The sequence below is a fragment of the Salarias fasciatus genome, chromosome 6 (genome assembly GCF_902148845.1).
Source record: "Salarias fasciatus chromosome 6, fSalaFa1.1, whole genome shotgun sequence".
In the NCBI taxonomy this organism is placed as follows: domain Eukaryota; kingdom Metazoa; phylum Chordata; class Actinopteri; order Blenniiformes; family Blenniidae; genus Salarias; species Salarias fasciatus.
This window is the reverse complement of record NC_043750.1, coordinates 22,082,773-22,108,575: the sequence shown is the minus strand read 5'-3', so window position 1 is coordinate 22,108,575 and position 25,803 is coordinate 22,082,773. Positions and strand designations below refer to the sequence as shown.

Genomic DNA, 25,803 nt, shown 5'->3' with positions numbered 1-25,803 from the left:
AGGGGCCACATACGGATCAATTTCATCTTTATTAGGCAGGACAAAAACATTTTCACAAACTTTCTCTTCAAGCAACACGTGTTCTTTTTCACTGGGTTAAATCTAAGCTACCATCCTTGTTTCTATTACCTGTTTCTATTTGTTGCCGTGTTCATTTTGTTTTCATGTATGTTATAAAAGTTCAAAAATAATTTTTAATATAAAAAATGTTTAAAAAGCATAATGTATAATGGTGATGATATTACCATTTACATCTGAGCCATCATATTTTTGCACTTGCAGCTTTAACTACTCCATTGCAAGCTGTAAATAATACACTTATTTCTTCAGTGTTTCCTTTTTCTCTCCTTCTCATTCACTCTTGAAACGTTCAGAGCAAAACGCTGCACACTTTGTTTTTGTTGACAAGCTCACAAACCCTGTTACCAGGGGAAGACATCATGAAGGGAGACTGAATCTCGGCTTGCATCACTGTGGGTAATTAACATGAACTCCAGGAACACTGATGTCAATGAGCAGACTCGCAAGCTCTTTATTAGAGCCATATGCGAGAGCGGCGCACGAATCACACCCATCCTTGACCTGATTACATAAGCTTCAGTCATGTTTAATTCACTGCAGGGTGGACAGCTAATATCAGACCAAGCTGGGGTCTTCATTACATCAAACGTGAAGAATGCGTGCTATCCGGTTACATGAGGCCGCAACAAAAACTGAACAACAGGCAACACTTGGGAAGGGGAAAAACTGCAACACAGCTTTGTATCCCTGTATAATGTCAATTCGCTTTTCAACAGCGCTGATCAACTGGATACAATCAGTGCAGCAATAAACAGAGCGTCGGATGAGAGGTCTACGTAATAGATTGAAATGATAGCTGTGGTCCTGCAGGAGAGAACTATCACAAGATAGAAATACCACACACACAAGGGCACACACAAGAGTCCAAGGCTAAGGCTTCGCCTCCTTTTTGCCTTTTAAAGCAAGGCATTTCAGAGCAAACCTGGGAACTGTCAAACTTGGCTAGTTTCTCTGCGGCGGAGCAGCAGAGACCCCAGTCTGCTGGCTTCACAGCATGAGTCATATGGACCCCAAATCATATCTCTGAAATATAACGAGAACAAGAAAAGCTGTGTTGTGTGAAACAAACACCGGTGCCCCTGCTTAAAGCAGGTGGAAAGAAAAAACGTCAGGGGGAAATAATGAATAATTTATTGGGCAGTGCCACACTAGAACCAACAAGTTGCTGTTTTCCACAGTCCAAGAAGAGACGGCAAACAGAAACTACAAGGCAAGAAAAACAGGTTAAATTCAGACAACAACCTGGTTTTCTATCGTCTGTGACTACAACCTTAATACAAAGTCACTGAAGGTCAATAAACTCCAGAAAGTTGGCAATTATGAACTGTTTACATTTTCAGTCAGCTGACTGAGCTGTTTCTGTGAAGGTTTTCATTTAATCACAACTAAGCATGCACCAGGACCACTTTTTTTTTTTTTTTTTTTTTTTTTTTTTAAAGGACGAGTACAAACCTTAGGCTACTTGAGTGAGGGCCATGCGTCGCCGCAAAGTCCCCCCGCACTGACACTACTTACACCTCAAACACCCGTACATTACACAGTATGCAGGAAGCAGTGCGGAGTGTCCATCTTTGCACGGTGCTGTGCGTGTTGCAGACTGCAGTGCAGAACGAGACCATCTCACTGTTAATGTGTAGCATTGCTACTGTGAGATCCTCAAAACTCTTCATCATGGCTCAAGATGAACATGTTCATCGGAAGATGTTCATAAATGTTCTGCGGTGCAGTGTGATAATCGTGTGACGACACACAGAAGGACATTATTGTAACACGGTCTAGTTTAGGATGGCGCTCTGCAGTAATCAGCTACTGATCTAGTTTATCTTTATTGTCCGTGCTCTAACAATGGCCATAACTTGCTGCGATCACTGAGCTTGAAAGGGTGTGTTTCATTTACATCTGTCCGGTTAAACCTGAGGACAGTGTTAAACAGTCACGACACATGACTTGCCGAGCAGGATGTCGCATCTGGCAGCATCAAAACAAATTGTGCGAATCTAAGATATGAGCAGGACATTTATCAGAGCAGGAAACAAAAGGTCGGCTCATCTTGTGAATGTTTTTCCCAAAGACAAACCGTGAAATGTAAGTTAATGTCAAAGGTCCATCGCTGAAGAAGTCCACTGTGTATTTATTGGCATCTGTTGGAGGGTTGTTTGTTATGATTTGTACAGTCTCATCAGATGTGCCACTTAGGTCAGGACTTGCCGAGTCCGGGCCTTCAGCGTTTGCACGCCGTGCCTTTCCACAGTCCTTCCTGTTCCACTCTCCCGACTTTTCCAGGCTCGAATCCTGCACCACTCGCCGCCCACCTTTGCCCTGGACAGAGCCGGCCCACCCATCCCATCGTGTCCCAACCCCGAGCTCTCTGCCCACACAGCGCGCATTACTTCACTCATGACTTCCTGATCCTCAAAACAACTTGTGCGGCGTGAGGCCGCTCCGAACAGCATGTCAGCAGCTGATCACAGACTCACACAGTATCCAATAGTATAAACAAAATGTAATGGTTCATACTGAAAGTGAAAGGAGCTCGTGCCAAAAAAGGAGCTGAAGAAACTCTGCCATGAAATGCACTTTTATAGTAGGCCTCTTTGTGGAGTGAGAGATAAAAAGCGTTCCTCCCACATGAGTTCACGTCTTCAGCTAATGCGATTTTAATGAAAGATTGTGATGTGGCTCTCGGGTAGAATCAGTAATGTGATTATAGAGAGCAGCCATGAGCCAAAGCACACCGTGGAAGGCCACTCTTAAACCTGTCTGCCACAGAAACAGAGACCTTTGCACGGTCAGGTGCTTGAAGTGCAACTGAAAGTTAAAAAAAATACATAAATATACATATTTATACTTAGATTACAAATCACATCAAGTCATTTCCCAAGTCGGTTGGTTAATTTGCAAGAGGAAGTCCGGCTGGGAGTGACTGCTGAGTCCACTGCAACTGCGCCTGATGTTAATTCAATTCACAGACCAGAGCCACATTAACAGAACACACAGGAAACAATATCATAACGAATGGAGCTGGAAGCCAGGCTGTCAGAAGGCTCAGAAAGCAAGAGCTCACCCTCAACACACCGACGTGTTTGGTCAAGACAACAGTGGGGTGTGGTCCAGAGGGTACAGACAGGACACAGTTCCTGTAGAGGAAACCCTCCGAAACAGAAGCACATCTGCGTGTTGCTCCACTTGTGGGCACTTCCATGACAGGGCTGTCCGGCCTCGAGGCCACACCGCTTCCAAGCTTCCTCTCAGAACCAAGGACTTTCCGTAGCGGGACATCCTCCCAGCTGTAGGAGCAGAGTCACTGACAATCACATCTCCACTGGACAAACAGCAGATCAAGCTGAGGTCAAACATCTCGTCGTGTCACTCCAGAGTCAACACAGCATCTCCTGAACGCCATTAGCAGGACTTAATCTGTCAACGGGCCGCTAAACCAACCGCTTTCACAAAGGCGCAGAGTGCTGGATCACACCGTGAAGCCGATAGTGACAGCCGCGCTGAGAGGATCACGCAGCTTAGCCTCCCAAAATCAAGCCGGTTCATCACAAACAACAACACATGAGTTCATCTGGCTGCAGGAGCCTTTCATCTTCAAAGATGCGTGCCACAAACAAGCAGATCTAGAGGAAAACAACTCCTGGTATTTAGTGTGATCTCTGAAGAGCAGAACCACACACAGGGTCACACTCTCATGAGACAAGATTATCGGTGTGATGTCCGTGTAATGAGAGCGAGACTGGAGCTGAGCTCCACCCTCCACCTCACTGAGACTCACTGAAACTACCGTCTGAGGATGAGACTGGGCTGATTCGATCACTCAAAGAAAATACTGTAGGCTTTAATAAGACAACATTGTGAAATTGCAGTCGTCTCAGGTTACATTCTGTAAAGTTTCAGGAAGTGTGAACATGTAATATCGCATGCATGGGCTTACGCACACACTCAGTGAATAATGCAGACGTCTCTGTACTCAAAAGCTGATATATATGAGAAAGAGATCTGACTATTAGAGAATAATCGCTGAAGTTGAACTCCAGACAATGAGTCATAAAAAAAGATCCAGATCTGACACGCCCTGGTGACCTGAATCTTCTGAAGTTGCTGTTTCACAAGTGGTTGACTCCTTCGTGTGTCTACAATGAAAGCCTTTATTTCATTGGTTATTTCATCACAAATTGCAGAGGCCAAATACTTTCTTCAGAAACGCTGACTTGTGCGCTGCATCTCCACAAGCTAAATTAGGGGATTTTTTTTTCCAAATAAATTACTTAAATTGCTGAAATTGGTGCTCATTCATTTTTGTGCCGCTCATTTATTGTCCCAGCACTATATTTAACACAAGTGTTTGGACTTAAAAGCAGCACTGGGCTCAGCACAGACTAATCAGTCGCGTTTCAAATTAATCCTCGAAATGAGCAAGAGGCTCCCTCACAAATCAGTGTGATTATACCCCAAACAGCCAGCAGGAACTTTTAATTCATACCCATTTGCTGGAACAGTCAGATAGTGTTTGTGTGTGTGTCTACTGTTGCTTTATGAGTGTGGATTCCCACTGAGGACAGTGATCAATAAATGTCAAAAACAGTCACTGGACATTCGTAGCAGAGACTTTCAGTCAACAGAAGGTTTGCAACACACTCTGAGAACCTCATTAATGTCAGCACAACGAAACGTGACCGTCAGTTCCTTCCTGAAACCTCAACTCATTTTGCAATGGTCCCGGTGGGAGGTCACGACCACGGTTTCCTTGTCAGGCTCATAATTCAGACACCAGCGGGCTCGATGTTCAATATAGTGTGTTGAACATAGGTGGAGCGAGGAGCAGAAAAGTGACGGATCGTTCCGACCAGTGTCGCATAAGGCATGAAACCCAAGACGAGGAGCGCCTTGCTGAAACGGGATACTGTGCATCAGTTTACACTGGCAGAGCCGTGCATCATCAGACACTCATCTGAATACCAGAGTTCACCGTACGGCTCTGCAGAGCTCCAGCTGGTGACACTGCGCTGCCATGAACAATAAGCAAAGTTTATTACCCAAAAGTCACCTCAGGTAAACTGGACACAGCAGTCGGGGAATTTATTCACTCCACGCTCCAACAAAGACCGAGTGCCTGAGAATTGTACTTTCACAAATAACAAGTCTGGTATGAATGTATTCTGTGATAAGACTCACTTCGGGGAGTATTCGTGATGATAATGGAGGTTTAAAGAGAATAGCTGAACTTGCTCAAGCATCCGAGCAAGAAAAAGCAGGAGATGGAACAGCCGGGTTTTTTTAATTGATAATTATAAGCCGAACAAAAGAAATAAAGCGCCGATCAATGAAGCTGTCCCGTCTGTTGTCAGTGTCATACACTGGTGAAAACTATTTTTCTGAACTTGCCAGACCAAGAAACCAAAAGATCCCACATAATCCAGCATGTTAATACCTTCAAAAACACTTTGGGCCACATGATGGAGCACCTGGAGCTCAATAAGGTGATAAAGGCTGAAAAAATGTCAAGTCATCAATCCTCACACTGAACTAAGATGTTTGCATGAGGGTCTCGTTTCTGTGAACGTGGCAGGAAAGCCATTATGACAGTAATAACATAGCAGTGTGACCGTTTTAATAGTTGTGCTCATGTGCACTGCACGAAAACACCTTCAATAAAATTACATCCACGCCACAAAACACTAAAACAATCTGGATGATCGCCCATAAAGACATAGCTGCTGAAAGTCCCTTAACTGAACTAGCTCGAACAAAGATCCCTGTGAGCGGTGAAGATTTTAGGGTGTCCTTCAGGCAAAATGAAAGACATACCTGGGCACCTGAGAGCCTCTAACTCACAGTGAAGCTGAGCGTGGACGACGGTTTTAAAGCTCCACAAAGCAACACTGCAAATCACATTCATTCATTCGACAGCTCTTTGGCTCCAGTCCAGAACTGAGCCTCTGCTTAAATGGTGTAGTGGTTTGCACTCTTTTCTCACAGCCATTATATCCATGGTTCGATTCTGGGTCTCTCGGTGTGGAGTCTATGTTAAAACTGTGTGTGCGCGCAAGGTATTCCTCCTCCCACAGTCCAAAGTCAAGTGTATTCTGGGAATGTGCGTCTCTGGATTGCCCTCAGGTGTGAATGTGTGTGTTTGCTCTGTGATGGACTCGTGACCTGTCTGGGCCGGGCCCTCCACACTCAGCCAGGATCTGCTCCAGCACCCTCAACTGGATGAGGCTGTGTAGGAGATTGATGTTTACTCATTGGTAGACTGAACTCCGGGGCATGCCAAGGCAATAGGGGATCTCCTGTGGTGCTTTTATGGTGTTTGCTCAAACTTTTCAAACAAGACGTGAGTCTGGCGTTTAAGCAATGAGTTCAGGACACCTTACACAGCTCCAGCCTGAGAGAGGAGACTTCAATGAGAAAGCAAAGTAAAAGTAAAAGAAAATAAAGTCAGAGACACTGATTTAGGAACAGCTGACGCCATACTTTCACATTGCAAACTTCAATTCAGAATGTGAAAGTAAAGGAACCTGTTGCTGTCTTATCCAAACTATACACGAGTTTATTCTCTCATAACAACACAGAATGGAAACAGCAGCCATCCTGTTTAGTCTCCGCACTGACAGCGCGTTTCCACTCACGTTTGGTTGCATTGATGAGGTTCTTTCCGTCTTTGTAGAGCTCCTTGATGAACCTGTTGGTTTTGTCCAGCTCCGCTTCGTGCGCCTTGATCTTCTCCCTGAATCCGGGGCTGTCCAGATAGCATTCACTGAACTCCAGCGGGTGTAGCCCCATGTCTGTCAGCGGGTTTTCAGCGGCGGGCAAAACCGGGAGAGAGAGAGAGGAAAAAAAATAACGCCGCTCAGTTTTTTTTTAAGCCAAATCAAGAGCAGATAAAACGCCGCTCCTATCAAAAGTCTGCACTCTGGGTTTGTTTTCCAAGGTGCTACGTAAAGTAGCATCAGCCGCAGCAGCTAGCGGCTGTTAGCATCGTAACTTCTGACACGCGCGACTGTCAAATGCCAGGAAAACACGGCTAAAAGGCGACACGGCACAGAGGACGGAACGATACGCTCTCGGGTGGAGTATTCATCGGAAGACGGTCCACGGGAGTTGTGAAAAAGGTCACGGCTGCGGTCTTTTTCCTTCCTCCATGCAGCTCCAGCAGGCAAAGTGACAGATTGAGAAACTCTGCTGACATCTGCGTGCGTGTGGCGAACTTCTATCGGAGACGATCTGCGGCGAGATGGTTCAGTCAGAGCTGCTTCCGCCTGCGCTCCACAGGTTGAAACCACAGCTGTGCACATCGGAAAAATGCCGGTCCCCAGCGCATAGACTTGTAGAAGCAAAGCCTCAACACTCAAATAAACCTGGAAGTCATGTGTCTTTGTCTTTGTGTCTTCCTGCGCTTGCTTTATATCTCTATCCTATAATAACACTGTGCCATATGGTACATCCAGAGGCGGAGCGTGAGTCTCAGTACAGAGGGGGCGGAGCATTCTGATATTAATTTTACCATTCAAACAATACCTCATGCTACCATCAAACAACACACTTATGCTCACTTTTATTGAGCCAAGCAAACCTATATGCTTCAGAAAGCAGAATAAAGTCACAAATCAGTTCACAAACTTGTTCTGAAGAACAAATACACATACGCACGCACGGTCTTGCTGTCTCTCCACAAATGCAGCCTGAGTGACAGCTGTCAATCTCAGAGCGTCCGCTGTCCATGGTGCTGAAAACTCAAATAGAAACTCACGGACTAAATCTGTACCATCTTTGATACAGCTTAAATATAAAATGAACACAGCTGGTCTAAAATTATATAATCTATTCAGATAGATATAGACACAGCTATCTATATCTTTTGGAATTCACATATATTAGAAAAAAATAGACTCGGTGGTCTCTTACAGTTGAGAGCAACACAAGGCACATTCAAATAGTCAGGTGTTTAAGACCACAGCATTCTGATAAAGACATTATTTTTGAAGGTTTCACTGACTCACCAGTGGCTCCGATGTTAGGTTTTGGGTAGTACCGCTAGCGGCTAGCATAGTGTTTAGCATACTGTTTAACTTCCCTCCAGAAAGTTCAGATCAAGTGCAAAAGAAAAAACTGGTTCATGCCGCACAGCCAATCAGCGCTGGCTTACAGCTCTGATGCATTCATGGACAGTTGTAATGTAAGAATTGGCAAATTGGAGCCCACAATCATATGCGTATACCTTCTCGCACACACTGCACATTTTATTATAATAATTCATTCACGAGTAAATGCGAACACATCACATGAAACGGGGCCCTATGACCCTGTGGGCCCTGGGGCGACCGCTCCCTTGCCCCCACTCTGGCTCCGCTACAGGGTACATCATCTCCTTGCCTGATCAAAAAAATGATGCCTGATAAATGGATTTTAATCAAGTCATGACTTCCATCCTTCCATCCACCTTCTGAACTGCTTTATCCTGTGGAGGGTCGCAGGATGCTGGAGCCAACCCCAGATAACGATGCTAAAGGGCAGGGTACACCCTGGAAAAGGTCACCAGTTCATCACAAGGCAAACACACACACATTCACATCTAAAGGCAACTTAGGGTCACCCATTAATCTCACATGCATGTGTTTGGACTGTGGGAGGAAACCCACACCTCCAGGAAGAACATGCAAACTCTACGCAGAAAGGCCCGGCAAGTATTTGAACCAACACCCTCTTGCTGCAAAGCGAGAGCATTAACCACTGGGATTTTAATGAGTTATTTTCAATAAATATATATACGTTCAGAAAAATTAATGCATTTAATTATGCAGTATTTTAACATTTCAGCATTCCTCGGTACACCGGAGAAAGTTTCTTTTAGGTCCCCACATGTCCATCAAAAGAACAATTCCCCATGTGGATAGCACCAAGGAACGGAAACATGCCAATGGATGAGATGCCTGAAACATGTGGAAAAAGTGCTGCTTGAACATGTAAATAAACATGTACGAGTATATCTATTGAATAAACTATACAAGAAACTGATTGAAATGAAAAAAATGCTTATTGTATCAAATACTGGCATAAATTGAAATGTGATTATAAATGTATTGTTTGCCTAAAAAAAAAACAAGTTGTATGTCAGGATAAGATTCCAGATATCCTTCAGTGAATGTTAACAAGTTTTACAAGTCTCTAATAACTGCAGCTGAAGTTCATCGAGAGCAGTTCTTCAGGAAACACACATGATAAGATGTTCAATCAGATAAATCTGTGAGGGCTGATAAAGGATCCTATCTGCCAAAGTTCATGATGTGCAACTTTAACTTTCACCTGTTTGCCTAAATGGTACCTTTTCTTACTCATCACTCCCACTCCTCCGTTGCTTGGCCAAATACAAAAAAAAAAAAAAAAATCCAAATTCCAAAGTAAAGAGTTAAAAGTAAATTTTTGATCTTTTACCATATCTCAGTCTGCTACTTTTACCAAAGAACCGAATGAACTAGGAAAACTCTGACTCACGTTGCCACTTTCATTCTTCATCATACACAGCAGCTTGAGTACAAGATGGAACAGCAAGAACATACCAGGAAAACAAACTAAATCAACAAAGTAAATTCCCTATTGCAGCACTTTAGAAATTATAGAATTAACTGAGAAAATAAATTTGCATTTTGTGATAATGTTGCATCCAGTCCTTTTCCCAGTAGAACATTTTCAAAAGAAGGTGGAAATTTTTTGAGTGGATTACCTTTTCTGCCTTCTACAATTTAACTACAAAATGCTCCTGAATGTGAAACTTGGATTTGCTTTGGTCCGTTATGTTCAGCGTAGTGACTATTATTATTTGACTAATGCCAGTTACCTCCAGTTGTTTTGGAAAATGAAGGGTATGATCTCCTGATTGCAATGCTTAAAAAATGGATCCTTACTCTTTGGGGTTAGGGGGACTTTCCAGCTATGTAAAAATAATCAAATGTGCAAGATAGATTATGGCCTATGCATGCTGTTTCACTGGTAAAATGCGATCATCGAATTTTTGCACAAATTCCGGATCTATTATTTGCACAGCACAATCAGTAGATAGCCCACATGGTCCAAAACGCTCTTTCCATTATTGAATGGATTAACAGCTTGTCACTAAGCAGACATACAGCGAGATAACCAAAGGTAAAGTAGAGTGTTTGAACCATCTTGATCTTTTATCGTCTTCGATTCTACCCCGAGAGCCGCCTGTCATTATTTTTGCTGAATTCAAGTTGGCGAAATAAACTTTAAATATGATCAGTCATATTTAAGTAAATGCAGACTGCACAAAGACTACTGTCTACTATGGTCACGCCGTGCATTTCTCTTAATCTAAGTTTTAAATAGATAATCGAAAACCGTCTTTGATTTGCGCCTCCGGAACTCTTCATGTGTAGTTGCGTGATTTTACCGGGCCGTTTAGCGAGCGGACATATACACTAGTGAGTGTTGAATGTGGCAGATGTGATGAAAGCTCGATCTTTGAAATGTTTTTTTTTTAGATCTTTAAATACATTTTCACTGTCAAGATGAATCGATTGGGCTGTTTTTTAATGTGCGGATAAACGAATGTAGACGCCGTCAGGGGAGCGATTGTTGTTAGGAGGAATGAACCATCGGTATGCTAACAAGCACATTAGCTTGACGTCAACATCACCGAATTAGATTTATGCATTTTAAAAATGTTTCTTGATGAACCAGCGGATATCGTTTAACTGCATCCCCATCATACTGGAGGGCCCGTGCTTTTAAACGGCGCACAGTAAGTGGAAAAGAAATGTCCTTGTTAATATCAAGTGTCATGTTGTGGATGTGATAAACAGCTTCTGGATGGGTTTAACATTTTCTTACACGTGACATCTGCACAATGAAAAAATGTATACTCTTGGAATAAAACATTTGTGAGAAACTTTAATTTCTCTGAAACATTTGTAATGATTTTATAAGCGGTCTGTAACATGCTGAGAACACAGCAGGTCTTGTATGAAAGCTTCTTGACATACAATAAAAAGTTCCCACCTTGTCATGGATGATTGTAAAAGTTACTCAGGTTTGACTTATGCTCACATTTTGAGGATCCCCCCCCCCCCCCCCACGTACTCTCATCTGACTAAACTAATCATGCTTTATTAATCTCCTTGGGGGAAATAATTTTTCCCCCCTGAATTCAGTCTTTACACCATGTCTCTTTCTGAAATGCTGCTGGTTCTGAATCTTTTTGCCCTTTTATTTTCAGGAATGCCGAATGCCAGTGTGAAGACGAAGCACAGTAGGCGAGCCCGCCGGCGACGCAGAGTAGACCCTGCGAGGAATGAGCTGGTCTCCAGTTCTCTAGAGAGCGCCCAGCAGTGTCTGCTTAACCAAGACTATGGGACCGCATTTGTACACTACCTCCTCGTCCTCAATCTCGCGCCTGTGTTTAAGGACTTAGCACAGGTAATAACAGTTTACACGACCATGAGCATGTCTGCCTTCTTGTGTTGTGGCTGCAGACTTTGACGATATCTATTGATTGATTGATTGATTTTTTTTGCTGTTTAGGAGTCCTTCAGGTTCACTCTCTTCAAATGGACCGAGGAGCTGGACTCTGTGGGCCGCATTCAGGACCTCTTCGACTGCTACGAACAAGCCATGGAGCTTTTTCCGGCGGATGAAGTCATCCTGAACAGCATGGGCGAACACCTGTTCAGGTGCTTTCTGTTGTACAAATGTGTGAGACACGTCTGTTTGAGAAATGGGGATCATGAGGTTTCCCCCCTCTCCAATTCTCCCTCCAGAATGGGCTTCAGAGATGAAGCTGCAGGTCACTTCCACAAAGCCTTGAAGCTGAGACCGGACTATCCAGAAGCCAGAGAGAACTTCTACCGTGTGGCCAACTGGCTGGTGGAGCGCTGGCACTTCCTCATGCTCAACGACCACGGGAGGAACCGGAAGTACCAGCAAGCCATTCAGAAGGCCGTGGAGAGCGGCTGCAGCACTGTACTAGACATAGGTACTGGCACTGGAATCCTTGGGTGAGACATTTCCCGTCAGAATTTGGAAACTTGACTTGTACGAAAGTTGATCCTTCAACACAACCCCCCCCCCCCCCCCCCCACCCCCCCACCCCCCCACCCCCCACAGCTCCCGACAGATTCAGGCGAGCCCTCCTTGATTCTCCGTTTCTCTCTGTTAAGCATGTGTGCTAAGAAGGCAGGGGCTGCGGAGGTCTACGCCTGCGAGCTCTCCAAGACCATGTATGAGCTGGCCTGCGAGGTGGTGAGCGCCAACGGGATGGGAGACAGCATCAAGATCCTCCATATGAAGTCTCTGGAGATGGAAGTGCCAAAGGATATCCCACACAGGTTCAGTTCAGTTTATACCAAAAATTAATAATAATAATTAAAAAAAAGAAAATTGTCATGATGTTGACAGCTTTAAAAAGACAATTCTTTTTTGTGTTAGAGTATCTTTGGTGGTAACAGAGACGGTCGATGCGGGATTGTTTGGAGAGGGCATCATCGAGAGTCTGATTCATGCCTGGCACCACCTCCTGCTGCCTCCGCAGGTAAATAAACACAAACACAGGACAGCAAATATCACCCCACTGCAGAAACGGTCCTTTATTTTTGTTTTCACGCTTCACCACCGTGGCGCTCGTTCACACACTCACACACTGACGGGTTCAGTGAGTTCTCAAAAACATGTGAGCGCTTTATTTGCAAAATAATGACTCAGAGGAGGATTTAGTTGTAGCCGGCTTCCTGTTGTCAGTGAAGCCTTTTTGTTTTTAAGAAGCAGCTCATATTTCCCTCAACAGCTCTTTGCACCTTGCTGCCACCTTCTGGATGCAGAGCTGTGAATGCTCATGGAAGGAGTCTTACTCCAGGACGTGAACCAAAAGGCTCAAAAGGATATTTGGCTTTGGACACAAACACACAAATCCTGTCCCTATTTTGTCTGTTGTCATGAACTGTAGAGGGGTGAGAATGAATTTGGCGAGCAGTCTGCCACAGGACGGGTCATCCCTTCTGGAGCCACGGTGTTCGGCATGGCCGTCGAGTGCCTGGAGATCCGCCGGCACCACAGGCGAGTCCTCTCAATCTGCCTTTTCTCTTTTCAGATGACGGTTCTGATAACTGTGTTATGTTTCTATGTATTTTGTGTCCAGGCTCTGCGTGTCGGAGGTCGGCGGTTTATCCATGGCCGCAGCGGGAAAACTCCACAGCCCAGTGAGCTGCAGCTCGGAGCCGGACGACTCCATGGAGCCGTACACCACAGAGCGACTCAGCAGGCTGCCGGGAGGATATAAAGCTCTCACAGAGCCGTTCACCGCCCTCAACATAGACTTCAACAACGTGCAGGTGAGCGGCGGCGAAGATGATAAACATCCTGTCACCTGAGACACTTCAGAATCCGATCATATCATCATCATGACTCTTATTGTCTAAATCGTGGTTATAAAATACGTGTTCCGTGCAGGAGCTGGAGGGTCTGAGCTCCCGGGAGGTTCAGGAGCTGCGTCTGCCCGTCACTCAGGCGGGCGAGCTGGACGCTCTGGCCGTGTGGTTCCAGCTCCACCTGGACGAGGAGAGCAGCCTGTCCACCGGACCTCAGGAGGACACCTGCTGGGAGCAGGCCATCTACCCCGTCCACAACACCGAGGGTCAGACGGGAAGAGCTTTACTTTTCACTTCACCCTGAAGTTTTGCACATCACTGGAGATCTAAAGCAGATCTGAGTCACTTCTGTTTATGAGCTGCTTGGTTGTTTATCTCCATCGTGCATTTCTCTTTTACATCAGATGAGGGCAGTGTGGCGTTTGTTCTTCAGCATATGAAAAGTAGTTTTAGCTGATAATCGTGAATTTTTAAGAATTTTAAATTTGCTCAAAGTTCATACATCGTGATACTGAAATATCTGAAATGAGTTTAATTAAATTTACTGATATTTCAAGACCTAATTTACTAAAACCCATTGAACAATTTGCATCTGGTTCCAAATGCATTCAACACGAGTTTTATGAGCTTCAAACCGGCTCCCAGTAAAAGTGTCAAAAACTTTAAATTGATGTGGGAGTTTTTAATTCCAAAGATTTGAACGGCCGTAACTGCGCCGTCATCCCGGTCACCGTGAAGTTAATCGCCGGTGACGCCGGATGACACGTTCCAGTCGGCATCGCCGCGCATCGTCTCTCAGACGCCTCTCGCCGCTAATTGGCCAGGGCAGCGTCGAGGGAGCCGGCACGTCTTCCCGCTGATCACCAGCATCCGTTTTCCCCCGCCGCGGTGACGTGTGCGCCGTGATCGCCTCTGACACCCTTTAGTGTTCATGAAATTCTTATAAGCGATAAATATGCATTTTCCCCAAATGCCTCTGATGATCCGTGCGAGACACGAACAGATGTTATTCCTGGAGGAATCCCGGCGCTGCCTGCTCCCCTGAATCTCATCTCTCTGTTGGATCAGCTCTGCGCTGCTCTCCTCTTCCACACCATCCTAAAAAAAAAAAAAAATTCAACCTCAATCAGTGTCACAACAGATCCGTCAGTTTATTCATCCTCTTCAGTTATAAATATACAGACTCTCCTCCTCCTCTTTACATTGATTTTATTTTTTAAACTCTTATTAGTTTCTCAATTCCATGATTTTTTAAAAAATTCTTATGAGGTTATAATTCTGTTTTTTGTAGGGTTTTTATTATTTTTAGAAAATATATATTTAGTATGCTGAAAGGTGACTGGGTTTAAACCTCCTTCATTTTTTTTTAATTTATTTTGAACATTGAATTTCATTGTCAATTCACTGAAACATGACTCATAACAGAAAATGCCAATGTCCTGATCTCCTTGAAAACAGAAAAACAAACCAATATACCATGGAACAAAGGAATTCAAAAAAGTACATGAATCTCCTAAAAGTATTTTTGCTCCTGCTCAGCAGTTACGCTCAGTTTGTCAAAGTTTTTATTTCAGTACTTGAAATTCTTTTGTATTTAACCTTCTATATGTGGTGAACTGACTGTATGATCACTGTAGCTTCGTTTCCTCCCGCTGCCTCTCCAGGTTTTGTCCTGCGTCCGGGAGACGAGCTGGTGGTGGAGGTCTCCTGCCGGGACGCCTTCCTCCGGCTCTGCAGCGTCGCCGCGCTGAGAGACGGGCAGAAAATCCTCCTCGACAGGCGTGCGGATCCGCTACAATCTGCAAGCCCGGTGTCCAACCCCAGCCCCGAGGCGGAGCTGTGCAGCGCCTTGGCGTGTCTCCAGACCGACCAGAGTCAGACCAGAGACGTCTGCGTGCTGGAATGCGCGGAGATGGCGCTGCTGAACAACCACTACTACCATCAGAGCTTCTCCGCCGCGCTGTCCAGACTCCTCTCCCGGCTGAAGGCCTCCCGGCCGGACTCCGCCAAGCACGGCGGCGGCCTGTTCTACGTGCTGGACGTGTCGGAGGGCTTCTCCCTGCTCTCGCTCATCGCCGCCAGCCAGGGTCGGGTCAAGGCCTACAGCTCGGTGGAGAAGAGCGGCCAGCAGGAGGCGCTGAAGAGGCTGGCCCGGTCCGCCGGCATCCCCGAGCAGCGCCTGGAGTTCTGGCTCAACCACATGGAGGACGAGCAGGGGATGCTGAAGAGGCCGTCCAGGGAGGAGCTGTGGAGCGCCATCATCCTGGACTGCGTGGAAACATGCGGCCTCATCAGGCAGAAGTTAATGGAGAAGGCTTCGCTGGCCAGGTAGAGTCATCAACGCCCAGTATCCTGTCATCTGTGGTCTAGTCTCCTTTTAAATGCCGCCCTTTGACCCCCAGATGCCTGCTGGAAGACGGAGGGCAGATATTCCCTCAGAAGATCGTTGTGTATGGGATGCTGGTTGAGTCCGAAGTCTTACTGCTGGAGAGCGCCGTCCAGGGTCGGCAGCCGACGCTGGGATTCAACATCGCTCCTTTCATCAACCAGTTCACTGTGAGCAGACCTGTTTATTTATTCAGTGTTGTTTACGCCGAGCGAGAAGCAAATAACAGCCATCGCCGAGCCAACAGAGGAGCCGGTTACAGTCTGCTGAACAGGCGTCCAGGCCATTCTTTTAAATATGCTTTTAAATCAAACTTAACAGAACAATGAAACTTGTTGGTAAGATGCAATGACTCCCTAATCTTACCTCCCAGGATGACATTTTACTATAAATGTGTGATTTCAAAGGGAAATATTGTGAAGAATCTTTATTAGAACAGTCTAAATAGTCTATAAAAACACACATTTCCTCATTTGTCGTCTGTAGTTTAGAGACAGAAACAGATCCAGGGTCTGTTTTAGGTTCCACTTCATGGCTGGAGAAGGTTCTCTTACACACAGGAGAAGGTTGAGCTAAGGAGTTGAGTTCTGCAGTGCTGGATGCAACTAATTTCTCCTGAAATTCTCCTTTAAATTTCACCAAAGCCAGGATTACTTCACAGGGCATCAAGCTGAAGTCATATTGTGAGGGCCGAACTTCTCCAGCCTTCATAACACGCGTTGCGAAATCCTCCTTTTGTACATCCCCGGCCTGCTCGTATCTCCCATTCCGTCTCATGTTCCTGACGCAACCGTCAATATTGACAGTTTTCACATACACTATTCCGTGTTTGTGAGCTTGCGTCATTCACATTTAACGATTGTATATTAGGTGCAAATGCGTTGCCCTGGGCGTCGTTAAAGATGACAGACACATGGCGCAACGCGATAAAATCATCACCTCAGATGGAATTTAACCCGCCGAAGGAAATCAGGCGGACCGCGTCCGGCTTTGTTTTGGTGCGGAGTGGGGGTTTTTCTTTTGTTGAACAAGTATTTCAGTCTTGAGCGCGAAGGTCCAGGAGCGCGTTTCTCCCTTTGAAGTGAGCTTTCCAGCTGCGTTAAAGGAGCAGCGAAAATCCCTTTGAATTCTCTTTCTTTATTTGGGCTGGAAATGATCTTTATCTCTCCCCTTCTTCTGCCTGCGCTCTAATTTCACGGGCGTCTCGCGGGGGCGGCCGTTTGCTCCAGCAGATGCCGTCTTTGAAGGCCCCGGCGGAGGGCACTTCCTCGCGCGACTGTCGCACGCGGCCCACAGACATCCCTACCTGAATCCATCAGCACGCATTACATCAAGCACATCAAACGGGCGGCTCGGAGCCCGACACAGCTGTGACAGGGAGGAGGAACGCCCCTTTTGTTCTGCAGTAAAGTCACAGTTTTCTGTGTCGCCTCTTTTTGTTTCCCCCCCGGCTGTGGGTTTTCATGTCAGCAGCCAGTTCAGCCCACATGTCAAGTTCGAGACGGAGGATTTGTTTCGAAGTATTCTATTGTGTTTAAGTCGCTGATCTTGTTTAGACTAATCTTTTTAAAGTCACGTTCACTATACGGGGTTAAAACTTTATTAGTTCACTGAAAACGAGCACATTTTTTGATTTCCAGAAAATGAATTTTGAATAATGTGTTTTTCCAAAGACGGAGCAAATTCTCTTTCATGTGTTGAAGGCTCGCTCCACAGAATATTTAATTTCTAGTTTAAATTTTTACCATTTTTTTCTTTTGGTCAATTATTGATTTTAATTTAAGGAAAAATATGAATATACAAACAAAACCAAAATGGGTTTATACACACATTTTTACAGTAAACACAAACATCCGCACATCGTCTGTATTGCTTCATCTAAATGAGGATCTTCAGACGCTGCTGCTGATTCCTCTGACGCGTCCTGGACGTGTGACGGGTTCAACATAGGGCGAACACACACACGCACACACGCACAGGCACACGCACACAAATATTCTCACCTTCACACACAGACAGAACAGATGAGCCTCATTAAACTCACCCATACACACAAAAAGAACATTTCATAAAGGGTAATTTTAAGACCTTAAAAGTGTTCATGAAGATCAAAATGCCATTTTTTTTTCTGCATGTTAGAATATTAAGTTTTTAGATGGCATAAATGTATTTGTTTTTGTTTATTTTTTGCTCTACCATCACAGTCAGATTAAAAAAAATCAATTTAATAGTAAATTGTAAGTTTTAGTATTGTTATTTATAGGATAATAATTTATATTTTTATTCTGTCAGTGACATTGTCTTTTTCCAAACACTCACGGCTGCTGCGGTCTGGTGTCGTTGCCGTGCAGGTGCCGGTCCACGTGTTCCTGGACTTTTCCATGCTGGAGTGCAGACATCTCAGTGAATCCGTGGAGCTCTTCGTGCTTGACCTCATGGACACAAACGCAAACTACACTCACAGAGAAGTCCGGGTAAGACCCTCCAGTTGATACTCATAAGGGTCAGAGATTTAAAAAAAAAACAAGGAACATTTTGACAGTAGTTATTAACATCCATCTTTCTACCACTTCATCCCAAATGTGATCTGATTGTCCCTCTTTTACCACCGCCGTCGATCCCTGTTCCGCAGGTCCAGGCTACGTCTGCGGGCCAGATAACGGCAGTCCCGTTCTGGTACCAGATCCACCTGGACCAGGACGCCAGCGTCAGCACCCTCAGCCAGAACTCTCACTGGAAGCAGGCGGCCGTCGTTCTGCAGCAGCCTGTGGACGTGCGCGCCGGGGAATGGGTCCGGCTCGCCGTGAAGCTTCACAAGAGCACCATCTCCATCGCAGCCCATATAGAAGACACACACGGCCCGATGGAGTAGGAGCATCCGACAGCCCAGTTTGGGTTTTTATCCTATAAGGGGACATTTAAACGGCTTTCTCTGTGTCATTTACAGATTTCTGTTCTCAAGTGTTATTTTTGCGTAAATTTAACATTGCAACGGCTTTCTTCTTGTGAGGAAAATAAGCTAAGTTTCAGTCATGAATATTTGTAATAATGGCCTTTGGGGAAACTGTGCTCTAAGACCACAATTATAACTTGTACTTGTGTATTTTTGAGTATATGATCTGCACGTTGTTATCCCTTTTGTTTTGGACAGTCAGTTTGTTGAAGTGTAAATGAAAGCAGTTCTCCAGTGATTTGCTTTCTCTCTCTCTTTTTTTTTTTTTAATACAAGAAAAAAGCACAAGTTAAACCGATTTATTGAAACGGCCACTGGAAATGAAATTAAATCAACATATGGAACAAATACAACCGATCAAATGTCATCCTGTCAGTTTCATTTGAGAAAATAAGAACGTAAGGCAGTGCAACATGCTCAACATGGACATGATGCTGTTGATTTGATGCATGTACCTGTTGGACACAAACTGACATCCTAAGCTACACATCAATATCAGAACACCTTAAACAAACATATGAAGGAAACAATAAAAAAAGAAAGTAAAAGTCTGTAAAAAGCTTCCGTTGAGACGCTGCAGAGGTCCGCCTTTAAAGGGGAAAAAAAACTGATCTCCATCCTATGAATGAACAGGACAGACTGGCTAAACAAAGAACAAGGCATCTGAGAAGACTGGTGCTGAAATTCCTATTAAACAGTATAAAGGAAACTTGGTGTTGAAGCACTGATCTAAACCCACTAGAATGTGCTGATTGTACTGTTTCAGACTGAGTTGTTTTTATTTTATTCAACACTTGAACTGCAGTGATATCCACTGAAACGATACTGATAATGTTACATGTCAGGATGCCACTTTAAACAATTTAAAGTCGAACAGTTTGTACACTGCTTTTTGTTTTTTTTAAATCTGTAACAGAAATAAATCACACGAACAAACGAGGATGAAACATTCCTGAACCTCTAATGTGCTTTCAGATATGGAGACTTCCCATCACGGTGACTGATCTCACAAGACAGTCACCAAGATACGCGAACAAAAGGATTTAACTATTGCATATTTCTCATTTGTCACATTGGGATCTTGACATTAACTGACACGTAACGTGTACAGCACAGAGACAGGGTCCCTTTGTGGAAACGGATGTTTGTGAGGATACAGAAGTCCCTGCATGCGCCGTCCATTTACAGCTAAATTAGCCACGCATCTTTCCAGGTGAGGCTGGGCTATGTATAATCGATGTTATATCATGAATCGATATGGTGCGTGCTTTCCCTCAGAACCGCAAACTTAAGATTATTTGCTTTTAATTGTGTTAAATTACCTAAAGTCACTCCTATACAGCTGATATAGAAGAAAAAACGGATGTGAGTTTTCTGTGTGTTACCCAGCCTCATGTCCAGCACACCGAGGCCAAATACCCATTACCTCCCAAGTCTTTAAGAGCCATAAGTTCACTGAACATTCATGGAGCTGTCACTGGCAGAGGTCCATTCTGTCTCGGTATTTGTCAGTCAAACACCAACCTTTACTTGGTTGATTCATCATTTAAAAAGAAAAAATTAAGGTCTGTATCGGCAAAGTCCGGGAGAACATTGCGAGTCTGTAATCGGGTCCTGCCCAGCCGTACCGGCCGAAGTTAAGTGATCACAATGAGGTCTGCCTCGGCCGGTTCTTTGGTTTGGTGGGTCCTTTCTTCCTCCCGAGTTTCCTCGGGTCCGGCCTCGTACCCCTGGTCCCACAGTGCCGAGCTGAGGCCTGCAGGCGCCGACAGGGAGTGCGGCGTGAGAGTGCTGCCCAGGCCCTGGTACTGACCATTAGGGGACACCGAGTTGGACGACGCTTCGACGATGGCGTCCTGAGAGGCCGAGGCGAGCAGGCCGGATCGCTCGCCGTCGTTCTGCGCCTCGTCGAAGTAGGACTTCCTCGGACGACCCATGACTGTCCTCCCTGTCAGTGTGGGGCGAACAGAAGCATTTTAACGTTGGCGGCTCGGAGGAAAACGTGTTCTTAAAGGAGAAAACATCAAGTGGAGGGCGGGGCGACACCTACCGACGTTGCGCACTTGTTCAGAAATGTCGGCTCGTACGTCAGATATGTCCCACATCGCCATGAAAGAGTCGAAACAGGACCCTTCCTCAGCCTCCTGGATGTAAGGTTTGTAGGTGAAGCTGAAGTGATGTGCAATGGCTGCCAGAAACATCTCCACACAAATGACAAAATCCTACCGAGGAAGAGCAAAAGTTCAAGGTTTCAGGAGGCCACTGAGAAGATAACGGACATATCAGTAACTTCAATAATGCAGATAACCCTTTGTGTCACCTGTAATCCAGTGGCTACGGCCTCCACGCTTTGCCAGTCCCATGTGCGTGTCTCTGAGATGATCCCCACTTTCACCAGCAGAGCAATGAATACAGCTTGCCTAGAAAGATTTTACCCAAGTCATCAGATCGATCGCAAACACTTCTAGTTCATGTCACTGAGTTTCAAGGTGCCGAGATTTACCAGAAGGAAACGAAGACCACCATTTTGACGCAGAGAAATTTGCCAACTGGCTTGATTGGACTCAGCTCCTCTCTCAGAGCTCGATAGAACAGCACCAGGCAGTACATGGCAAACTAAAGCAAGAAGAAGATTCACATGAGGACATCTGCAACAAAACAGGACTTTATGATAAATGTCACACGAATTCAAACAGCACATTTACCAGCTGTGACATGTTGTTGAAGATGACCAGGTACGTCCACGCATTTGTAGAGCTGAAATTGCCTTCATCGTAGACGCCACACAGCTGACAGATTCTGGGAAGGAAAATGGAAAAATTGGCGGGAATCAGTACAAGCAGTGAAGAAAAGCGTGATGGGTATCAATAATCAATAGCGCAAGATGGGAATGCTTACTCACAGGGCAATGACTGTAGTGACCGGTCTTACGACTGTGTACTGCAACACTCCCAGTTTGCATCTCAACAGCAGCACCCTGCAGAGGAATTCAATCACCTGATTTAGAAGTGAGTGACTTTTGAACCCATAAAATGGCAAGATTTAGCACTAAACTGCCTCATTTTCCTCAAAAACTAATAAATGACCAAAAACCCAACTAAACCGTCAACAGGACGGGTTTACAAAACAGATTTAATGAATGAAAGTTATGTTACTGGCCTTTTGGGAAATGATTTGAGTTCTTTTCTTCACATGAGATTCAGTTTCTCATGTGGAAAAAAAAAGTCTGGATTCAATTAGCAGCACACAGGAATGTGGAACAAATACAGACGTTGCCCGACTGGATAATATGAAGCGGGTGACGGTAGGTTTGTTTGCTACGAGATACAACAGTCCAGTCCCAAGAGACGGGAGGGAACCAAAACAAGTCTGTCACTGCCTCAATGTTGCAAACACTTCATTGAAAATAAAAAACTGGACGGAATAAGGTTATTTTTCCTCGTATTATGGAAAACAGATCTGGAAACAATACATCTGTGACTGTGGGAAACTCCGACCAGTCAAACTGGCACGGGTGGATCTAATGACTTACATCAATGATTAGCTTTTACAGCGCTGGATAGAGGTTAGCCATAAAGTCGTAAAGGCGCCTGGCGGTGTAAAATAGAAACAGACTGCAGGAAGCAGATATGAATTTCAGTCATATGACCCACTAATGTAACAGACATTTCCAAAGGGTACGTACTCTCCCATTGGCCACGGCGGGCAGCAGCAGAGAGGGGGCAGGTGCTTCTGCTGCTCCTGGACCTCCAGCATCAACACCAGGCTGGGGTACTGGTTCTCCAGGTAATTGAGCAAGAAGGTCATGAAGTTGTATATGACATATGCTTCGTAGCACTCTCTGCATGTGTCCACGTAAATTGCAATGCTTGGGTATTTCAGTGCGATCCACTGAAAAACAAAAACAAAACAAAATTAAAAAAACTCCCTTTAAAGATACTGCACTGACCACATGAATGTGGCTTCATGGCTCATATTTCAGGACTTACACTGTCCAAGCTGTAGATCGGGACCATCCATAATATTCTAAAAACAACACAAATGGTTACAAACATGTTTAAGACTGTTATTCGTGGATGATGTGACTGCTGACAGCTTTACCTGATGATAGGTTTCTGGAGCTCTGGCTGAGTGTAGTGCACCAGATGCTGCAGGATGCCCCATAATGATATGGGAATGGTCATGAAGACGAAAATCCCAGCGATGAACCATGCTTTGTTATGCGTGCCAACCTGCCATTACAGTAAAAACAGTTTGCAGAATGAACATTAGAGTGGTTTTTGTCTTGTGAGGTAATATTTCCAGTATCTGGCCCAATTTGTCCCCACATAGAATGTTTCATAATTTAGAACAAGTGACAGTTTAGGAATGTGTGACAGTTTCACAATGTTTAGTTATGACTGATAGTACAAATAACATGTCAAAGCCTCCATATTTCAGAAATGAGTATAAAACAGGACAGAATATGAGTCATTTAACTATACTCAGGGAGGCAATGTTGATTGAATAAGGAGGTTAGAATATTAATCTTGCACAATAACTCCAGAATAAGAACATATCTGAATTCTAGACTCCTCTGATAATTTCAGCAAAGTGTGGAACCCTTTATTTCATGATTTGAAAAAAAAATTAATTTCCTGGAATTCCAGACTAGCTGGCAAACTATATTACTGTCTTATCTGCAAGACTTTGAGGACTGTTGGTTGTACAACCCCCCCCCCCCCCCCCCCAACATCATACAAAGTTTTGTGTGTGTGTGTGTGTGTGTGTGTGTGTGTGTGTGTGTGTGTGTGTGTGTGTGTGTGTGTGTGTGTGTGTTTTCTTTTTTTGTTTGTTTGTTTTTGTTTTTTGTTTTGGTCCTTACTCATTTAATTATTTAACTCGTATCTGTTTTAAATGTTATCCATCATCTTATTCCTACTTCCATTTCTGAAATGTAACTTTTATATATATGTGTGTGTGTGTGTGTGTGTGTGTGTGTGTATGTGTATGTGTGTGTATGCATGTCAAAGGGGTTCTTGGTGTTCTTTTTTTCTTTCTTTCTTTTTTCTTTGAAGTTCAAGAAAATATATCGTATCATCATATTGTTACATTTTGTATCTTTTTGTGAAAATGAATAAAGTTTTGAAAAAAAGAACATATCTGAATTCTAACAGTTGCTTCACCTGTGACACATGATTTTGACTCACAGTCACTCAGTGTTAGTTAAATCAGCCATTATCAAACAAGGAGACCTATTGATCCGATCAATCAACTGACCTCTGACTTCTGCAGTTCCCAGATGCAAAGCGGTAGGACGACAATGAGCAGCAGAATATAGAGCAGGACGACCAGCGGCCTGATCCACCTCCTCCAGTTCCCACAGGAGCACGGCATGTTGTCATGAAGGCCGGCGGATGATCCGGTGACTGGATAGATTGACCCGAAGGGTTCACGCCGCTAACGCTGTTTGTTTGACATTAGCTTCCGCATCGTCCACTCTGGCTCACTACGACCCAACACGACCCCCCACCGCCGCACAGGTACAATGTCTGCTTCACCGATGTCGCGTTTCATTCATGAATTCAGAGCTGTCTGAAAATTGCCTCCTCATGATTAAAAATAAAAAAATAAAACAGAGAGTGCTAGCGTTAGCTTGTCAGCTGATTCATCATGTAAACAAACACTCCAGAAGAGCCATGCTGCGGTAATCCTTCGCCGTTTCTGGATAAATAGCACGAATAAATAACACTTCACACTCAAACGACAGTCGAGTCTTTAAATAAATGTAAAATAGCGAGATTTTTGCCGCGGTTAGCGTATGCAGACAAAAGTTTTCCAACAACTAAGTGTTGTTGGGTGTACTTCCGCTTTACGTCACTATAGTCTCGCCTACAAACCACAATCTGATTGGTGGATTCAAGGCTAACGTCAAATCGATGCAGACAGTCTTGTGAGTAGTTTGGTTGGCCAACACTCCCACCAACCACATGGTCCCTACCTCCGCCAGCAGATGGCAATGTGAATTAACTGCACAGCTTTCATGAATCGGAGCGCAATCGGGATCAGAATGTCTTTCCTGCACTGTTTCAAACTTTTTTCAGATCACATTTTAAGACATTCAGGTCCTGGATAGTTGTGCAGTGCTGTTTTTCTATATCATGCAGGTATTTTGGGTAAAATAAGAGATGGTTTTACCTCCTCGTGAGATCCCTTTAATTATTTAAACAATGCCATCACTCACAAAGTCAAAGGGTTTCAGTAATTCTGTAGCCTACAAATTTACATAGCTTTAATGTGGGGCTTCTGCTTCCCACATTTTACTTTCATTGAGATTCACATATTAATATTGATATGTTATTATTTGTTAGAGTTAATCCTTTCATGCAGCTCATAATAGGCAGCCCAACAACTTCGCTCACATCAACTGATTGGATGTTTTCCTGTTGCCACTTTCTTCACTCACTATTACTAATGCTGACATCAGACTCTTGTTCTAATGATGTAAACAATAGAAATAAGGACTCGGTTCTGTATAGTGGGGCTGCAGGTAATATAGATTAAATTAAAAGTTTTTTGAAAACTCTGAAATAATAATTTTTGAAAAATGCCAGAGGCAGTCAGAATATTTAAATTAAGCCAATTCTTCATAAGTTTTAAATTACTGAATTTCTTTTTTCTTTGAAGTCTATCAACAGATTCCTTTGCATGAAATGTCAGTTATTCAAAATGTATATCTTATAGTTCTGACACATCTTTGAAAATGCTATGGGGATAATATTGGACACATTTCACTCCATTTTTATTCTTTTTTATATATAAATATCATGCCAGAAAAATAAAAGTGTTCCCAAAAGTATTTTTGAAGACAGTAATTTACAACAATGTTATATTCTTACAATTTTGGGAGTATGTCTGTTAATTAATTTACCACAGAGACAACACTATAAAACCAGTGATATTTACAATGTATTTAATGTCACATTAGAGGTTGATGATAACCCCAGGTTGTGTAAAGTCTGTAA

General features: G+C 44.1%; 3 protein-coding genes across 4 annotated transcripts in view; 1 reads left to right on the top strand and 2 right to left on the bottom strand.

The window, feature by feature from the left end:
- arhgap10 (Rho GTPase activating protein 10) overlaps positions 1-7,309 on the bottom strand; it is a 48,621-nt gene extending 41,312 nt beyond the window's left edge. The window contains exon 1 of the mRNA XM_030093174.1: positions 6,714-7,309. Coding sequence (XP_029949034.1) covers positions 6,714-6,867 — 154 coding nt within the window. The 5' untranslated portion in view covers positions 6,868-7,309. The remainder of the gene's footprint in view (positions 1-6,713) is intronic.
- tmem184c (transmembrane protein 184C) lies at positions 4,149-24,642 on the bottom strand. 2 transcript variants are annotated; one of them, XM_030093177.1, is made up of 11 exons: positions 24,059-24,642; positions 22,901-23,031; positions 22,789-22,825; positions 22,485-22,690; positions 21,702-21,776; positions 21,505-21,598; positions 21,303-21,415; positions 21,120-21,219; positions 20,850-21,021; positions 20,428-20,747; positions 4,149-4,159 (listed from the first exon to the last, which is right to left on the bottom strand). In XM_030093177.1, the coding sequence occupies exons 1-10, from the start codon at positions 24,173-24,175 to the stop codon at positions 20,437-20,439; spliced, it is 1,356 nt and encodes a 451-aa protein (XP_029949037.1). In that variant the 5' UTR covers positions 24,176-24,642; the 3' UTR covers positions 4,149-4,159; positions 20,428-20,436. The 2 variants fall into 2 exon arrangements, with proteins under 2 accessions (XP_029949037.1, XP_029949035.1); XM_030093175.1 differs by lacking the exon at positions 4,149-4,159 and having other exon boundaries at positions 19,084-20,747.
- prmt9 (protein arginine methyltransferase 9) lies at positions 10,579-19,074 on the top strand. The gene is made up of 13 exons (XM_030093173.1): positions 10,579-10,843; positions 11,318-11,517; positions 11,623-11,771; positions 11,859-12,095; positions 12,258-12,425; positions 12,526-12,628; positions 13,040-13,149; positions 13,232-13,424; positions 13,543-13,726; positions 15,125-15,788; positions 15,863-16,016; positions 18,198-18,320; positions 18,479-19,074. The coding sequence occupies exons 2-13, from the start codon at positions 11,320-11,322 to the stop codon at positions 18,716-18,718; spliced, it is 2,523 nt and encodes an 840-aa protein (XP_029949033.1). The 5' UTR covers positions 10,579-10,843; positions 11,318-11,319; the 3' UTR covers positions 18,719-19,074.
- Positions 24,643-25,803: the final 1,161 nt, after the last annotated feature.

Excerpts from the sequence above, each read along its gene's own strand:
- prmt9 (XM_030093173.1), top strand. The coding sequence starts at position 11,320 with ATGCCGAATGCCAGTGTGAAGACGAAGCACAGTAGGCGAGCCCGCCGG. Across the intron at positions 11,518-11,622 it reads TGTTTAAGGACTTAGCACAG|GAGTCCTTCAGGTTCACTCT; the intron begins GTAATAACAGTT and ends TTTGCTGTTTAG. Across the intron at positions 13,727-15,124 it reads CCCCGTCCACAACACCGAGG|GTTTTGTCCTGCGTCCGGGA; the intron begins GTCAGACGGGAA and ends CTGCCTCTCCAG.
- tmem184c (XM_030093177.1), bottom strand. The coding sequence starts at position 24,175 with ATGCCGTGCTCCTGTGGGAACTGGAGGAGGTGGATCAGGCCGCTGGTC. Across the intron at positions 23,032-24,058 it reads GGGAACTGCAGAAGTCAGAG|GTTGGCACGCATAACAAAGC; the intron begins GTCAGTTGATTG and ends CTGTAATGGCAG. Across the intron at positions 21,777-22,484 it reads CCGCCGTGGCCAATGGGAGA|GGTGCTGCTGTTGAGATGCA; the intron begins GTACGTACCCTT and ends ATTCCTCTGCAG.